Genomic DNA, 20,000 nt, shown 5'->3' with positions numbered 1-20,000 from the left:
GCCAAATATGCTGAAGACGCTGTTACTTGTAACCCTGAAGGGTCAGGGTGTATGTGTGGGCTATTTGTTCAAGATTTGCTGACTGTACAGCACCTTGTAAATATTTGTGCCCTTGTGTTGTATCTCTTATGTGGACATAAATAATTGTTTAAATGTGCGTGCGTGCGTGCGTGCGTGCGTGCGTGCGTGCGTGCGTGTGCGTGTGCGTGTTGTATCAAACCTGTAGTTTTTGTAGTAGCACCACATCACCAATCTTGTCTTTCTCATGTTTGGCCTGTTTGGCTTTCCAGAACTGTTTCTGAGCCGAGTACCTGCTCATAGGACATACTTTAAACAGACAGTCTGTAGGAGAGAGAGGAGAGGAGTAGAGAGTAAGTCAATTTCATTTTCAAACATTTTCACCAGAATAAAATAGAATAGAATGAAATAGAATAGCTGTACTTCCTTCAGTTTCAAATGCAATATTTACAACAATGAATGGAAGCTGTTACAAAACAAAAACATGACTTTTATTATAATTAGTATTACTTCAGGACATAGGGCCCTGTTCTTGACAGACCCGTTGGCACCAGCCACTGCCCGTGAATTACGGGCAGTGCAGCTTGCACTGTCCCTAAATGCTATCGTAGGGCCACACTACCCACTGTCCCTAAATGCTATCGTAGGGCCACACTACCCACTGTCCCTAAATGCTATCGTAGGGCCACACTACCCACTGTCCCTAAATGCTATCGTAGGGCCACACTACCCACTGTCCCTAAATGCTATCGTAGGGCCACACTACCCACTGTCCCTAAATGCTATCGTGGGGCCACACTACCCACTGTCCCTAAATGCTATCGTAGGGCCACACTACCCACTGTCCCTAAATGCTATCGTAGGGCCACACTACCCACTGTCCCTAAATGCTATCGTAGGGCCACACTACCCACTGTCCCTAAATGCTATCGTAGGGCCACACTACCCACTGTCCCTAAATGCTATCGTAGGGCCACACTACCCACTGTCCCTAAATGCTATCGTAGGGCCACACTACCCACTGTCCCTAAATGCTATCGTAGGGCCACACTACCCACTGTCCCTAAATGCTATCGTAGGGCCACACTACCCACTACCCACTGTCCACACTACCCACTGTCCCTAAATGCTATCGTAGGGCCACACTACCCACTGTCCACTGTCCACACTACCCACTGTCCCTAAATGCTATCATAGGGCCACACTACCCACTCGCTGTTCATCATGCTGACTCCGTTATTTGTGCCTGGAGGTGTGGCAGCAGGTGCGCTTTCCCTAAAATGTCTATCTTGCCCACACATAACACCTTTGGAAAAGGGCATAGCTGATTCTAAAACCACCCGTTATGACAAAACCGTTTAGTAGAGCGAGGGCCTGCAATGGGCATGTCCGGATTCTGGCTGCATGCCTGGTTGGTCACACACGGCACAACATTCAGAAGTCTCCTTCTCTCCAAATTCTCCACGAATATCTGTGATTCAAATGTGCCTATAATCAGCGGAAGTGAGAGTGTTTAATATATTGTAGGGATGCACCGAAATTGAAATTCTTGGCCGAAACCGAATACCGAATATAGGAAACAGTTGGCCGAAAACCGAATACCGAATATCCGAATATGATTAATATTATACATCTTTTTTCCTACCATTGCTGTCATGGCCGTACCTTAAAGCTACCTGATTTATTTAAAATAAATGATTATGGCAAAACTTAACTTAAATAATAATCACTATTATGGGTCCATAAAACATTTATTCAGCCATTTTGAATGCATTAATTGCATACACTATTCGGTGATATATTTTCTGCCTATTCGGGCCGAAACCGAACATTTTCTGCGGCTGAATATTCGGGGCATCACTAGTTAAAATAGTATGTTTATACAGAGTAAGTACAGAATAAATAATCTCTCAATCACCGGGTAATGACTGTGACACAGTCCTCTATCTGAAAGGTCAGAAATGCAGTCCTTGCAACCACAATGTTTCCAGCCAGACAGGTCTAGTCCAGAATGCCACTTAAGCACTATAAATACTTAGTTGTACAACAAATAGCAAAGATTGTTGACCTACAAGCTTGTAGATGTTTGGAAAATTTGAAAGATTTAGAAAGCTTTTGCCTATAATGCCATGTTGAAAGTGGTTATCACTTAACATACCTACACCCGCACAGTATCATTGGTATGAAGTGTAACTGAATATCGCTGTTTTAGTATCCTCACTTAACCCATTAACCTGAGTTTGATTCTACAAATGTTATATTATGGTTATGGCAAAACTTAACTTAAATAATAATCACTATTATGGGTCCATAAAACATTTATTCAGCTCTTTGAATGCATTCATTGCATACACTATTCGGTGATATATTTTCTGCCTATTTGGGCCGAAACCGAATAGGCCGAAAATGCATATTTAGCCATTTTCTGCCGAATATTTTCTGCGGACGAATATTCGGTGCATCACTAATATATTGTGTCAATTGTGTTTGTATAATATGATAGTCTATTCAAGGAAGACACATTAGACAATTGATTTGTGCCGTTCATCATGCGTGATTTCGCTCCAGTTTCATTAATTCATTGTGCAGGAAATAATGAATGGAATAAAATAATATAAAATTCTCCATCAGTAACATGTAGGTGATACTAATGTCTATCAAACATGGTATTATTGAAGGCAATCAAAGGCTAGAGGGTAAGGATGCAACGGTTGTAATGTCCAATGTTATTTTGCCTCAGTGTGGCTGCAGAGTTTAATTCACTCCCCAGGACATGGCCCGCACTGCCAATAATGTGATTTGAGTGACGTTTTTTTGTTAGTTTTTTACACTAGATGGTGCTCTTGGCTAACCTATGAAAATTCGCTTCCTGTCCACTTCCATGTTCGAGAATTTTCTAGAACGTCTCCATCTCTCTTGCTCTATCGTTCCACTGTATCTACGACCACCATAATATTGCACTGGGGTTAATGGCTTCCACAATCTTCTCTAAAAGGCAATGGCATCTGGCACGGTGATTGGTTTTAAGATTGTAATGCCCAAACAGCACCTATGCATAATGTAATGAGTGGTGCAGGTGTTTTAGGGATAAAGGCTGGTGTCCAAGATAGTAAAAGAGAATTTTGCGGAATTGCGCAATTCTAAATCCCTAAATAGTGGCTTTATCAAAATCCGCCCCAAGATAGGGCCCAATCGTTTTCTACTGTGTTCTATTATTTTAAAAAATAAGTTCATATTGGTGGTTTACTCAGGAAGTTTAAAAAAGAACAGTTTCATGATTCGTTAAAGTGATTAGTTCCAGGGTCATGATTGGTCAGCAGACTGCAGAACCTGAAGCTAATTGGCTGTTTTGTTTTCAAGCCGTCAAACTGGTGAAGCAGCTGACACTGCTACTTAACCCCTATTCAACTTCACTGGATTAAGTTTAACAAACATATTACAATTAAACAAACTGGTATGTTCCAGTTCCACTGCCTGCCTGCCTACCTGCCAGTCAGTCAGTCAGTCAGTCAGTCAGTCATTCAGTCAGTCAGTCAGTCAGTCATCCTGGTAAAACAAGATGAGTAGAGCAGAGCCAGAGCACAATGCATTTGTGAGTGTGTGAGTGTGTGTGTGTGTGTGTGTGTGTGTGTGTGTGTGTGTGTGTGTGTGTGTGTGTGTGTGTGTGTGTGTGTGTGTGTGTGTGTGTGTGTGTGTCTGTGTGTGTGCCTTTTTATTTTTATTTGGACACAAAATGTTGGTGTCGCCTCAACGTTGGAGAGAGAGCGTCACTGGGGGCTTGGTACGTGTGCGTGTGTGCGCGTGCGTGCGTGCGTGACTGTGTGCGCAAGTGTTTGCATAACTATTGTGCAGACAAACGTGCAGGTTGGTGTCAGAAAGTCTCATTCCACTAAATCAACATTTAACCCGGACAGACATTTAGTTCTACGAGATCAAGCTGTGTACATAATTTTTGTTTTGATTGAATCGCTGTATTGTTGTATTGTGCTTTCTGCTTTGGCAATGTAAAACTCTCATGCCAATAAAGCCCTTTGAATTGAATTGAATTGACTGTGTGGCTGTCAGCCGGCAGACTCATTATTTACCCAGCAGCCAATCACAGACACACGTTAAGCGGATTTGACTTGTAAATACAGGGATAGACAGGAACCCGCCACAGGCAGGATGTCGTATAACCACAGGCAAAGCTTTTTAGCTTTGTAGGGCTGCCAAACATCCCTCGAAACACGGAATCAAAGGTGTGTCCCTAAGGGTTCAATAAGGGACTCTTATCTCAGTAAGAGTCCCTTATTCAGATAAGGGTTCAATAAGGGACTCTTATCTCAGTAAGGGTCCCTTATTGAGATAAGGGTTCAATAAGGGACTCTTATCTCAATAAGGGTCCGTTATTGAGATAAGGGTTTGCATGGTTTCCGCCGCCATCGGTGTATGAATGTGTGTGTGAATGGGTGAATGTAAATGCACAATCTTTATGAAGTGCCTTGGATAAAGAGTTAGAGTACCATTTACAGAACCCCAAAATGGGTTCCCGGCCTGAAGGGGTAAAACACCAAAAGGGGTTCCTGCCCAGAATGGGTTAATCTCTTAGACACACACACAACACAGTTGGTTGCTCTTTAAAGGTAATGTAAGTGATATATGATTGCTATACAGTGTTTGTTCAGGAGTCTCCCGATCTCTCCAGCTTTTTAACACACACAAAAATACATTGGGATACCAATTTTATCCAATCGGGAGACAGAACTCGTATAGGAAGGATACAGGATAAACAAGTGAAATCGGAAGTGATGAAACAAAAAAGACAGAGCACATATATGGGTTCTCTCTCCATGCAATTTGTGACCCAACAGAGAAACCATGAGGAGACCCCTGTTCGTGCACATTTTAACCAGGAGACCCCTGTTCGTGCACATTCTAACCTGCAGGAGACCCCTGTTCGTGCACAGAGAAACCAGGAGACCCCTGTTCGTGCACAGAGAAACCAGGATACCCCAGTTCGTGCACATTCTAACCAGGGGACCCCTGTTCGTGAACAGAGAAACCAGGAGAGACCCCTGTTCGTGCACATTCTAGAATCTACAGCCATGATTACTGGTACTCGTCTGGAGCTATTTTAACACATATTTGAAACAAAGAGGATATAGACAGAGATATAATCTCCCCCATCTGGTTCTTGGTCTGCCCCGTGGCCTCCTTCCTCCTGGACATGTAGGGAGATGCCCAGGAGACATTTTACAAAGTGAATCACCAGCTTTACTTCTTTCAAAAGTGTCCGGAAAAGGCATCTGTCAGAAAAGTGGATATATTAAATCCCCTTGAAATGAGAGGACATACCACTGCCGCCGATTCTCCATTTTCTCTTCTGTAAATTTAGCTTGTATTTGTTGGTGACATGTATTAATGTGTTGATATTCTAATACCGGTAATTAATTAATTAATTGATTGATTAATTGATTGAAGACTCAAGGTCCATAGAAACTCTGCTCTGGTGATGAATTGAATACATATGACCACAATGGAAGAGGGGAGAAGGGGAGCAAGCTAACTGTACCTGTATGTGTATGCCCAATGTATTTGTACTGTACAGTATGCTATATTGCAACTATGTGTCTTTAGTACTTGCACTGCTGTAATGTTGTCGTTGTATGTATAGGTCCCCCTCTAGGGGGACCTCAAGGGGTCAAAGGGTCATCCTCTCAATAAAATTCGGACAAATTCTGACAGCTGTGGCTCTAATCCAAGTCTCTCCCGGGTGACTGGGCTTCTCATCTTATCTGCCAGCCACCCTCCTGAGAAGACAAATTCTTGGCTGCTTGTATCTGCGATCTTGTGCATTGGGGGGGCGTGAGCCACATTTCATCACCATGTGAGGAAGTAGCCTGGCTAATAAGCCAGACCGTTGTGTGATATTAGCCTGGCGTATTAGCCAGGCTAGTGAGGAAGATCATGTGCTCCAGAATAACTGATCTAGATCACTAGTTTTTTTTGGAGAGTGATAGCATCGTGCTACGGAGTGTACACTAACCTTAAGAGGTGCGGAGAAGGTGGGATAGGTAGGTCAATATTGACACATCCTGCTTCGAGACGTATTTCGCTAAGGCCTTATCTCTGTGTGTGTGTGTGTGTGTGTGTGTGTGTGTGTGTGTGTGTGTGTGTGTGTGTGTGTGTGTGTGTGTGTGTGTGTGTGTGTGTGTGTGTGTGTGTGCCTGTGTGCGTGCGTGCGTGCGTGTGGTGTGTACAGTGAGTCAAACATTATTATCTATATAATCCATCAGTGTTGCTGCGTGCAGTGTGTATAGATCTACTCTAATGGTTATTCAGCTTGAAACAACATTTAGTGAAATTGACTTTGCTTTCTCTGTCACACACGTACATGCAAACTCTATACAGTATATATATATATAATTTTTTTGTTTTTGTGTTTGTATTGTAGCGTAGCCCCACCCCAGGCTCTGGCTGACTGTGTATGTGTATCTGTGTCTGAAGCTCAGAGTTGAAAGCACATGCACACATACACGCATGCACGCATGCAGGCACGCATGTACACACACACAGACACACACACACACACACACACACACACACACACACACACACACACACTCACACACACACACACACACACACACACTAGAGTCATACCTCTGAACTTCTTGGGAGGGTTCTCCAGGTCACCAGCGTTGGGTTCCACAACACAACGATCATCCACCAACCTAGAACCAATCAAACAAGCACATTTAACATCTTTATTTGCATTCACATTTTACAAGAAACACAAACAATAGTGGGTGAGCAAACTTGAAAAAACTCTTCAACAAGTGCTTCAGGATACAGATCACGGGTACAGAAAGCATCGCCTTCTCCATATATGGCGACCGCCAATTATTGCAGACAGACACTGAACAGAATTTTGCTGATGCCTTAAATAGCAATCGGCTTGGGCATGCCTGCAATCTGCAGGCCCCTCACGACTGATTTATGGACATTACCGAGGCTTCCAAATATGAACACAAGTAGTTTATATTTGTAGCCAAGCTGTATAATAGCATCCTTAAGACGCTGGTACTTAAGCACCTTGGTAAGGAATGCCTCTTCCAGACTGTGGTCAAATGTAAATGCTAGTGATGCACCGAATATTCGGCCGCAGAAAATATTCGGCAGAAAATGGCTAAATATGCATTTTCGGCCTATTCGGTTTCGGCCCAAATAGGCAGAAAATATATCACCGAATAGTGTATGCAATTAATGCATTCAAAGAGCTGAATAAATGTTTTATGGACCCATAATAGTGATTATTATTTAAGTTAGGTTTTGCCATAACCATAATATAACATTTGTAGAATCAAACTCAGGTTAATGGGTTAAGTGAGGATACTAAAACAGCGATATTCAGTTACACTTCATACCAATGATACTGTGCGGGTGTAGGTATGTTAAGTGATAACCGTGCACTTTCAACATGGCAATATAGGTAAAAGCTTTCTAAATCTTTCAAATTTTCCAAACATCTACAAGCTTGTAGGTCAACAATCTTTGCTATTTGTTGTACAACAAAGTATTTATAGTGCTTAAGTGGCATTCTGGACTAGACCTGTCTGGCTGGAAACATTGTGGTTGCAAGGACTGCATTTCTGACCTTTCAGATACAGGACTGTGTCACAGTCATTACCAGGTGATTGAGAGATTATTTATTCTGTACTTACTCTGTATAAACATACTAATTTAAGTAGTGATGCCCCGAATATTCAGCCGCAGAAAATGTTCGGTTTCGGCCCGAATAGGCAGAAAATATATCACCGAATAGTGTATGCAATTAATGCATTCAAAAGAGCTGAATAAATGTTTTATGGACCCATAATAGTGATTATTATTTAAGTTAAGTTTTGCCATAATCATTTATTTTAAATAAATCAGGTAGCTTTAAGGTACGGCCATGACAGCAATGGTAGGAAAAAAGATATAATATTAATCATATTCGGATATTCGGTATTCGGTTTTCGGCCAACTGTTTCCTATATTCGGTATTCGGTTTCGGCAAAGAATTTCAATTTCGGTGCATCCCTAGTACATGCCACTTCCAAAATGGTCACTTCTCTACTGCGCTCATCAACAACACACACACACACACACACACACACACACACACACACACACACACACACAATTTTTTGATAATTGATTGATAATTGTATTAGACAATAATAAGATGCAAATAGTACAGGGCACAGTCAATCAAGCACAGCATTGGTCCAAAAGGACAGCACCGAAGAAAGACCTTGCGGTCTTGTTTCCATTCGGGTCCCATGCATTCATTCACAACAGCGACAACAAAACAGTAAGATTTCTCAAACACATTAAATCTACATGTATAGTTTGGAATAGAAATGCATTAATAAAACAAAAGAGGTGGGGGCAGCCAATCACTTTCTCTCCCTTTGACCTGATGACAGTGACAGGTGAGTTTTCAAACCCTTTTTAAAGGAAAGTTGTGGAACCTCTTTGTTTGTCATGGCATTCTGACAATGTATGTCACTCAGAATGCCATGAATTACTGAAAAACGAGAGCGGATCTCCACAGCCAACAGAGCACATTGCCTGGCCCTGTATTTCAAATGGTCAAATACTTGATTAAGGAATATAATATGCCTTTTGTATTCTTTCTGTATATCAGCAAAAATGTTGATTTTTATGTTAGACACTGAGGGAAATTAAGATTCTCAGATTCATTTTTTTTTAATCGATCGATGAGGTTTCATTATCAATTAATGAATGAACCGGTGATTGACATCCCTAGTTAGGACCCATTTGCGGGTCAGAAACCCATTTGTATATGGGAAATGGTGATCTAGCCCATTCTGACCGGGCACCCATTTTGGTGTTGGCATCATGTTATGCTTTAGCTATTGAAAAATAGCAGATCTACAAGCTCATATCGCGCCACCGAGTGGCGCGCTACGAGCTTGTAGGTCTGCTATTTTTTTTAAATCGAAGACACTTTTAGAATCTGATCTCAGGTCAGAATGCATTAATAATGAAACTGTCAGGATGTAATAGACATTTCTAGAATCTGATCTCAGGTCAGAATGGGCTAGGGGCTAGAGGCAGCAGAGAATCACCTTTATTAATTTGTAAGATAAATCTTGTGGCTCTTCGAACTATACATTAGTTATCATAACGAGAGAGTGCTCTGTCCAACCACTTCTTTGAGAGTTCAATCTCAGCAGCACTCCCAGTACAGGGACTCAATCAGGCTTCATCCCATGGCGCGACCTTCGAATTATTCCGCAAACTTCGGCCTTCGCCGTCCTCCAACCCTGACAGATAGACTATAGAAAGATAGGCCCTCAGCCAGCTGCTTCTATAGAGCCAACTAAACCAAATGAGAAGAAAATCATTGGAGCGCATCAACCCAAAACCAAGGAACACATCGGAACAGTCTATCCCTAAGCAGAGAATGCACAGTGGCAGAATACCTGAGCAATGTGACTGTTCCATAACTAAGTCAATCCTTGGACAGACTTCAACAGCACATTCTTGCCATAGAGAAGAGGGCAAGAGGCCACCACATGTAGCTCCCAAGCAGTGTTAATTTCGTCGACTGAACCTATGACGAAAAATGTCGTTCGTCGACTACCTGTTTTTCACTGATGAAAAAATATCTATAATAATAACAACAACAACAATGATAATAAGCTATGATTACAAACACTAAGACTAAATACAGTATATTGATAATTTTATCAACACACTATAGACTAAACTACAGACTAAAATGTTAGGGAGGGACTAGTGGAGGAGAGATCCAGTACAACAACATGGGTTTTCAACTGATTATGAACCAGGGACCACCACCCTGCCTAAGAATCAACCTGGGGACCGCCGTTCGGTGGGGGTATATGGGCGTGGTGTGGGGGGGAAAGCTTGATATGGCTTTCGCCTTAATTTCATATTTTTTATGGAGGGATAGAAAGTAGGCTGACAGGAAATGGGGAGAGACATGGGGGGGTGACATGCAGTAAAGGCCGTCGGGATCGGGAGTCGAACTCCACACTGCCAGACTGGGTTACCAGCCAAGGTGCCTGGACCGCTGAGCCACGGCCCAGGCCTTAATTTGATAATTTGAGGTGAATTAAATCAAGCCCTTAACCGTCATTATTTAACTGACATGCTAGTTGGCCTGAGCTCAAAAAAGATTGAGACCCACTTATCTATTCCCTTATTCTGTTCTCTTAACCTTCCATAAACTCATACAGACGTGATTGCATGATTATATGGGCACATTTCCTAATAAGGGTGACTCAATCAGTCAATCCGCGGTAGGCCTGCACTTTCCTTTGAAATTCTAATTCCCTTTTCTGTAGAAGTTATTGATATCAGACTTCCCATGCTGACAACATTGATGTGTCATCATACATCAGGTCATTAAGTGCACCAACTAGTGGTCGATAAAAACAAATCTTAAATTTCCTACATTACTAAATGCATGGTCATAAAATAACAAACATGATTGAAGTTAAAGGAACCAAGTGTCACCGGCACTTACACTCGCCTTCACAGAACCGGAGGGCTGTGAGTGTGGACTGTAACTGAGCTTTTTTGCCCTTGCACTGCCCAACACAACCCAAGTTCATAACTGGACTGGCCTGAATAGAATAGAATAGTCCCCACTCCTTCGGTGTTTTTTGTCAAATTATGCATATGTGTGTGTGTGTGTGTGTGTGTGTGTGTGTGTGTGTGTGTGTGTGTGTGTGTGTGTGTGTGTGTGTGTGTGTGTGTGTGTTCCTATAACAACTAGAAGCAGTGAGCAAGCCATCCTACAGCGGAGCAATTTGGGGTTAAGAGTCTTGCTCAGGGACACACAATGCTGACCTGGCCTGGAATCCTACCTGGGACAACCAGGGGATCTGGTTCCCCAGTTGGGCTAACTAACCACTCAGCTATGGCTGCCCCTGGCATCTGGTAGGCATGTCCAGAAGAGTTCATAGTCACCCTCAGGTGTCTTTGATATGCAGCCCCATTTGCACAGTGACGGTAGTTCTGGTGTTAAACTCAGACATGGCCTCCTTGGTATACTGCTCTCTTATGCTCTTCTAGGGAGCCTTGGAGCCTAGGAGGGATTGATGCGATTTTGCCTCTTTGCAAATAACTTGATCCTTGCTGTATCCATTTCTGTGCATGTGCTGGTTCGGTCATAGATTAAGACAATAAACCTCTCCATTGTGGCCATTATCTCCTATGTCATTTAGGGCTGATTGATTGATTGATTGAAATCTTTATTAACAGTTTGTAGAATTTACAGTACATTTTAAGCACAAACTCAATACAAAGACTGTCAACTGTGAGTGGACGACCCAATTAAGCATTACACTTGTTTACAACAGGGTCCACATTGTTCAATTCATCAAAACATTTAAAGACATACAAACATTTAGAGACATACAAATAGACATTTCTCTGTAGGTAAAGAACAGAACAGGAATTCATCATATGGGAAGCAAAAAAGGGAAAAGATACTATATACAGTGAGGGAAAATGGGGTGGGGGGGTGGGGGGGATTCAGATTTTACAGAGGCCAGTTTCGAATTGCAGCCATCCGTAGGTGCCCTTTGAGAGCGGTTTTGAAGGAGTCAAGGGATTCACATGTCTTAATGACTGTTGGTAGGGCGTTCCACATTTTGGTGGCATAGGAGCGAAAAGAATTTAGTCCCTTGTTTGTGCCGAATCTGGGTTGTACATGGTTTGTTGCACTCCCTCTGGTGTTGTGGGTGTGGACTTCGTTTACATTAAGGAAGTATTTAGACAGGTACATGGGTATCTTGGTGGTGTATCGAATCTTGTGGACCAGACCCATTGCAAGATGCTGTACTCTGTCGTCGACCCTAAGCCATCCCAGCCTGTCAAAGTGGGCAGGGGTGAGGTGGGTTCGGGGGGTGAGGCCAAGTAGGAGCCTGACCAGTTTGTTTTGAGAGGTCTGGAGCCTTGTTTTAAGGGCCTTTGAGGTGCTGTGGTACCAAGAGGTGGATGCATAGTCAAAGAAACCTTGTACGAGGGCTCCTGTTAAGGTCTTCAAGGTGTTTTTGCTGACCAGTGAGGAGATCCTGTAAAGGAATCTTGTTCTTTGATTGACTTTTTTGATTACGTTGGTGGCCATTTTATCACCGGAAAGATTGGCCTCCAGGATGGAACCTAGGTAGGTAATTTCATCTTTTCGTGTGATAATATTGTCACCCACTCTAACCAAGAAGCCATCTGCCTTGCTGAGTTTACTATTTGATCCGAAGAGGATGGATTCAGTTTTTCCCAGGTGTAAGGATAGTTTGTTATCAGCGAGCCAGGTGCAGATTCTACCGAGTTCAGAGCTGAGGGTCTTTTCAACCTGCAGTTTGTTCCTGTCCGAGACCAGCAGTGCTGAGTCATCTGCGAACAGGAACAAGTTGCAGTCACAAGCTGAAGTCATGTCGTTAACATAAATTAGGAACAGTAAAGGCCCTAGTATGCTTCCTTGTGGGACGCCACAGCTCACTGGCAGGGGAGGGGACAGTGTTCCGTTCACCTCCACCATCTGTTCTCTCCCCTCCAGGTAGGATTGCATCCAGCTCACTGATGTGCTATCAAAACCAATAGCTTTAAGCTTGTTAACCAGTATGGAGTGGTTCACGGTGTCAAAAGCCTTTTGGAGGTCCAGCATGACCATGCCGCAGTATTTTCCAGCATCCACCTCGTGTTTGATGTGGTCGCTCAAATAGAGGAGGCATGTGTCAGTGGAGTGGGATGTTCTGAAACCAGATTGGAACTCGTACAGCAATTTATTAGTGGCAAGATACTTTTCAACCTGTTCATAGACTATTTTTTCCATCACTTTCGAGATGGAGCTTAGAATAGAAATAGGGCGGTAGTTGCCGGGTTCTAATTTACTCCCTTTTTTGTACAAGGGGGTTACTTTGGCCAGTTTAAAATCTTGGGGGACCTGTCCCTGTTTGATGGAGAGGTTAACTATATGGGTGATGACTGGAGCTATGGAAAAGGCTGAGTCTCTGAGAAATTTGGAGGGAATATTGTCATGGCCAGTGGCCTTGTGGGGTTGGAGGGCACTCAGTTTTTTAAGTACCTCCTCGGTTGTTACCATTGCCATTTTAAAATCATCTTTACAAACACCAAGGTTTTTGTAGAAGGCTGTGATGTGCTCTACACCAAAACGCCCAGAGTGGGAGGGCAGTTTGCTAACCAGCTTTGTTGCAATGTTTGTAAAGAAGATGTTCAAGTGGTTGGCTACATCGAGTTTGTCAGTGATGAGGGTGTTATTCGATTTGATGTTTATGTTAGTAAACCTGGTTTTTAGTTTCCGACCACAGCCTAGTTGGTTGTTTAGTAACTTCCTGAAGACAGTTTAAACAGGGCATGTGTAATCTCAGGAAACACAGCCCACAGTCTTTTTCCCATGGCCAACAAAGCTTGATACAGTGTCACAACCCATAGCTAACGCATCAGCACCGTAGGGGCGGCAGAGGTAGAGTGGCCACTTGGAAAGCAGAAGGTTCAGAGTTAAATCCCGGGCTCCCTCAAAAGCTAATGTCGAAGTGTCCTTGAGCTGAACACTTAAAGGACCACTTCACCACTTTTCAACCTATCTTCATTATAAGAGGTCCTCACTAATAATCCTGAAAAAATGGCGCAATTTCTTTCTACTCTGTGTCTGTGTCTCATAGGAGGGCTGTGGGCAGTTCAGAAACCGTCTTCCAGTGACATCATCGATGGGGAATGCAAGCTAATAAAAACTGCAGGCTTTCTAGTCCTGAAAAGTTGCAATGCGAAAATGGAAGCCATCGTTCTCACGATAATGAAAGTAAAGAAATATTGTTTAAAAAATAATCTGCCTAATGATGATGTCACTGGAAGACGGTTTCTAAACTGCCCACAGCCCTCCTATGAGACACAGACTGAGTAGAAAGAAATCGTGCCATTTTATCATGATTATTGGTGAGGACCTATTATATGAAGATAGGTTGAAAAGTGGTGAAGTGGTCCTTTAATTGCTCCCGATGAGCAGGTTTTTGCATGATTTCCTCCACCCTAATGGGTGACTGTAATGCACAATTTCTGTAAAGGATAAAGACAAGGTACTGTACTAAATGCACCTGCATAGAGTCAGCAGCACCATAGGCCATTTCCGATACATAGCAGCCCATGACATTGCAGCATGCATGGAACACTGTATCAAGCTATACGGCCGGAATTTCCTTAGCTTACACATGCCGTGTTGAAAATGTTTCAGCCCCAAATGACACACCACAGTTATTTCACAGCAATGGTGTCACCAGTGTGCCCTGGTTGTGCTTCAATACCCACTCTATTACATTACATAAAGATTTTAATTCCAATAAAATAATAGCTCTATTTTCTTGATAAATATGATTACGGCCATATGGCTGCCATCTTGAAAGTGGCCATATTGAATTTGAGGTAAATAGAAGCTTCTGGCCAATTCCAAAGTACTCCAAAATTCTGCATCATGAAAAATGACTGATTTGACACCGAGATCACCCATATCAGACATAGTCAATTAGTCATGCAAGTGAATATTCAATGACAATTTTCAATTATCCAAAAGTACAATACATGGTAAATAAGTCTGAAACATTATATCCATCACAGTTAGTGTATCATAAGTGTATCATGCTTTAATCACAAACTGAACCATAATTGTGATTATCTGCACTAAAAAAAGACTATGACTATAAAACCAAATTAAAATGTTCTGTCAAAAAATGAACACTGCTCCAACAAGAGAAGACAGTATGCAGCCACTGCACACAAGATGAACTTTACCAAGTACTGTACCTGCCAAGTTCCAACGGCACCAACCAAGACATTAGAGAGAGACAGAATGTGCCCTCGGTTCTGTTTCCTAAACTTTGATCATTAGAGAGATTAACACTAATCTCACACGTACGTGTGTGCTGAGTCACACACACTTAGACACACACATGTCACACACACACACACACACACACACACACACACACACACACACACACACCTGTGTTGTGTATAGACTTATATGTGTGACACGTTAAGTGACAGTCTAATGTAGTAAATGTGTTTCTGAATGGACTCCTAATCTCTCTGATTTACAGCCTGGCTCCACCACAATCAGCAGCTGCTACTGCTGTAGCGTGCAACCGTGCGTGCGTGCGTGCGACTGAGAGACTGCATGTCATATGAAAGCAGGGAATCATAGCTTCAAATTGACGTATTGGTTGTTCAGTTTGACCCACCAGTTTTGGAGATATGGCTTATAGAGTAATGTCTGGCAGAGAAACAGCGACTTGAGAAAACAGGCTTGAAATGTTCACTTCGGTGGTCTTTAACATTACACCTAGCTACATGTTTAAGCATTTATTTCATATTTACAAGTGTCGATTTCAGCTCTGACACTTATTTCAGACATGCTCTAGTATGTGAAGAGTCTGCCTGTGCTATTAACTCATTTTTCTCCTCTGGTGAAAAGCTGGAATTCGTGCGATGGCAGTCTCTCAGTCAAATCTGGTCACTTTCATTACTAGAACCCGTTGAGATGTAGCATCTCATTTTCGAGGGCATCCTAAAGACAATAATACAATATCATATGAACACAGTTAGGCTTTAACAATAAAACAATAATAGGTGAAGAACCTGAGCCTCCAGCACAGATTTCAACAAGTAGTTCCAGCCACGTTAAGGCCAGTCCACAACAACATAATCGCCTAATGGCAATTATTTGAGATAATCGCAATTATTTTTACATAATTGTCAGTTGTTTCCATGTTGAAAAATATCCATATATTTTCAAACGTTTTCCAAAGTAGCGGAAATAGCAGATCTACAAGCTTACAACACGTCTTGTAAGCTTCTAGCTTGCAATCTTGTACATTATTAAAATGTGTTAAATGTGTCAGTGATTCACTGTTTGTTTGGGGGGGGGGCAGGGATGTTTATGGGCTAACCAAAAGTCCAAAACAACCCCAAACCAAAGTACAGAGAGAGGGCAATGTGTTGCCACAACCACCACACTACGCTGAAAACCGCTGCTATAGAGGGACATGATTGGAAAAACATGGATTATTATTGTTTTTTTATGTAAACACAGGGCAATGTTACACACTATGCGTTTGTCTCTTACATAAATGTACAATACATTCATATACGCCTGTCCTTATTCTGTCTAAAGAAATGTCTTCAAGAGACCTCACACACTGCTCTTCCTATATATCACTGGCAACAACCAATCAGGGCCTTTGTCTGAATGTCAGGTGTGTCCCAGGTGTGTGTGTGTGTGTGTGTGTGTGTGTGTGTGTGTGTGTGTGTGTGTGTGTGTGTGTGTGTGTGTGTGTGTGTGTGTGTGTGTGTGTGTGTGTGTGTGTGTGTGTGTGCACGCACATCACTTCACATACTATGAATGGAGCAATCACCAGCACGACCACAGATGTCCTGAAACACATTATGTGTGTGTGACACACACACACACACACACACACACACACACACATTCCAGCAGACAAAAGGCAGTGTTGAAGTGTACAGTTGTGATGAGTTGTCAGAGTGACTAATGTTTTTAGAGCTGTCTGTCTGTCTGTCTGTCTGTCTGTCAGTCTGTCTGTCTGTCTGCCTGCCTGCCTGCCTGCCTGCCTGCCTGCCTGCCTGTCCGTATGGTCTTTAGATTTAAATCTAAACAAATGTCGAGAGTGACATTAAAACTGTGAAGTTAAGAAATGATGAAATTGGTTAAAAGGAGATCAGTAAAAGCCTGAGGCCAGTCCACACACCAATGCAACTCCTTGCAACATCATGCATTAACTACTTGCATTCTTGCAATCATTATCTCCAATGGCAGCAAGGAGTTGCACTGGTGTGGACTGGCCTTAAAACGGTTTTGTTGCAAGGAGCTGTGACTAGTTGCATTGGTGCGGTCTGACCTTCCAGGCAAGGACATAGAAGTGTCTTTTAGTTGAATCTTAAAAGCCACCAGCTGAGGTTTTTCAATTGGCTGGAAAGAGCTATGGAAGGCAGTATTCAAATATCTCAACCCACATTCGAATGTAGACAAGACAGACAGACAGACAGACAGACAGACAGACAGACAGACAGACAGACAGACAGACAGACAGACAGACAGACAGACAGACATCAATAACTAATTGTTTGGAGAAAACAAATATTTGAAATAATTGTGTGCGTGCGTGACTATCTTACATTCCACTGGATCGATCAGCAGCAAATATCTTGTGCACGCTGCCAAGAATTAAATCGTTGAATGTTTCTTTCACATATTGTGAATTCAACAAGGTTGTTATGAGATCATCAACATGTCAGAAATCCAAGACACGCTGTTAGTGTTGTCACACCGGGTGTGATTTTTACTTAAGTAAAAGTATTGTCAATAATGCAATGTACAGTAGAAATACTCTTGTTACCTTACCAGTAAAGGGATTCAAAATCTACTTGAGTAGAAGTACAACAATATTGGCTTCAAAATGTACTTAAAGTACCAAAAGTAAAAGTACACATTGTGCAGAATGTCCCATTTCAAGTTTTCAAATGTATAACAATATTTGGATCCAAGATGTATTGGAGTAGAAGTAAAAGCATTGGAAATTGGAAATACTTAAAGGACCACTTCACCACTTTTCAACCTATCTTCATATAATGGGTCCTCACTAATAATCATGAAAAAATTGCGCAGTTTTTTTCTACTCGGTCTGTGTCTCATAGGAGGGCTGTGGGCAGTTCAGAAACCGCCTTCCAGTGACATCATCGATGGGGAATACAAGCTAATAGAAACTGCAGGCTTTCTAGTCCTGAAAAGTTGCAATGCGAAAATGGAAGCCATCGTTCTCACGATAATGAAAATCTAAACATTTTTGTAAAATAATCTTGTTTAAATCTTGCCTAATGATGATGTCACTGGAAGACGGTTTCTAAACTGCCCACAGCCCTCCTATGAGACACAGACTAAGCAGAAAAAAAACGTGCCATTTTATCATGACTATTAGTGAGGACCTATTATATGAAGAAAGGTTGAAATGTGGTGAAGTGGTCCTTTAAGTAAAGTACAAATAACTCAAAATTGTACTTACAGTAAGTACATGTAATGTGCTCAGTTACTTTACACACCACTGGTGTTTATACACTTAGGAATCACAACCTCCTGTAGAACACAGGATTTATGTAACAACGTACTGTACAATCTGTCACCTGCTCTATAATTGGCGTGACAGCATTTGGCTACAGGGAAAATAGTTTATCTCTCTCTCTCTCTCTCTCTCTCTCTCTCTCTCTCTCTCTCTCTATTTGATCTACTAGTTTAGCAGCTTCCATTAAGTGTCAAAGCATAAGGTGTTGGGTCACCAACCAAACACCAGAACAGCGACTGTGCCAAGAACCTAGCTTCAGACTGAAAACAATAATACACTATCAAATTGAAACTCTGCAGTGTTTCTCCTATATGCATGATTGTGTGGTGGGTCACCACACAATCATGACCAGCCAGTGCAGCCACCACAGTATGATGTTTAGTAGGCCGCCGCGAATAGGCCACAAAAGAGGCACACAAAACAAAACGCTTTGCGTGCACGCGTAGTCGCGTACTAGTGCACGAGTGTGCATGCGTGAAAGCTCCCCCCCACGCTATCAGCTTCTGGCTAGGGGAAACACTAACTATAGGATACCAGGTATTAAACAATGAACCCTGCAGCATCTGTCTAAATAACATGCTCTCTAAATTGCATTTGTATTAACATTGTGGTCAAGAAAAACAAGCCTACAAAAACATGAGAACAAAATGACCAATGGTCTGGTGATTGATTGATTGATTGATTGATGTACGGTACGCAGAGTATGCAGATGGGTACATTTCAAGTAAAAGCAAAGGTCAATACAAAAACTGTTACTGTGGACGACACCATGATTATGTATTACACTTGTTTACAACAGGGTCCACCATTTTCAATTAATCTGAACATTACATTACAGTTGGCAATGCATGGTCGTCATATCTTGGTCAAGTGCACCATGGCACAGATCCTACACGTCTGTAACTCTACTAGAGGATGCATGGAACACCAATTTGTGCATTTCCATGTCAGCCACTCCCACTCTCCATCCCGACTCAGTCCTCGTCACACACCTGTTCCCACTCCCTCTCCAGCCCAAAGTGCCATGCCCCTTAATTCCACACCTGTGAACACTTGGGCAATTACCCTGCTCCCTATAAGACTGGACTCTTTCCACACTCCCACTGTCAGAACCTTAGGCTTAGAGTATATATGAATAGAGACGGCACCCGGAGGAAACCCTGAGGCCAAATGGACAAAGTGGCCGAATTTGTCATTGCAGCTCGAGCCCGTTGACTATCATTGTGCACGTTCATGTTATTGGGCCCATGACACGTGAACGAATGTTTCATACGTGAACACACGCAAATGGCGCCAATGATAGTCAACGGCAGAGCGTTCATGTGTTTGGGGCAAATCCATCCCAGAATGCACTCTCTTCCTACCCGGAAGGAGGAGTGAAATCGCCTCATGCGCTTTTGAGCAACTTAATGCAAGTGGATGGGAGGAGAAATCCGGTGCGGATTATCTATTAATATATACTCTAAGGTCAGAACATACTTCATTGTCCCCTGTGTTGTACCTGAGTTACTGGTTCTCTGTTTTTGCAATTCTGAAAAAGGCTGCATTGTTGGACCTTACTGCTTCTAAAGGTTTGCATGTTTGAACTTTCGGTTTACTGCTTTGTGCTTTGAAGAACCTTTGCATGCTGCTACTACTCATTTGTTTTGTTTGTAGCTTGACGGCATTCTGCTTTAATAAATCGTTTAATTTGAACATTCCTGCTCTTGTCCTGCATTTGGGTCCTACCCTTTGACTCACCGTGACACTTTGTCTGTCTTGTAGCACACAAGGACCTATACAAGGAAAAAACCTTTACTTGTATTCTTTGTG

At 42.4% G+C, this 20,000-nt stretch overlaps 1 protein-coding gene across 1 annotated transcript in view; it reads right to left on the bottom strand.

Annotated features, from left to right (window-relative positions):
• The window catches only part of itpr3 (inositol 1,4,5-trisphosphate receptor, type 3), a 109,745-nt gene that overhangs the window by 87,234 nt on the left and 2,511 nt on the right, over positions 1-20,000 (bottom strand). Inside the window, 2 exon segments of the mRNA XM_083770005.1 lie at positions 221-342; positions 6,661-6,731. Coding sequence (XP_083626131.1) covers positions 221-342; positions 6,661-6,731 — 193 coding nt within the window.

Source organism: Protomyctophum parallelum (assembly GCF_964188405.1).
Source record: "Protomyctophum parallelum genome assembly, chromosome: 7".
Classification (NCBI taxonomy): Eukaryota; Metazoa; Chordata; class Actinopteri; order Myctophiformes; family Myctophidae; genus Protomyctophum; species Protomyctophum parallelum.
This window is presented reverse-complemented; position numbering and strand designations above follow the sequence as displayed.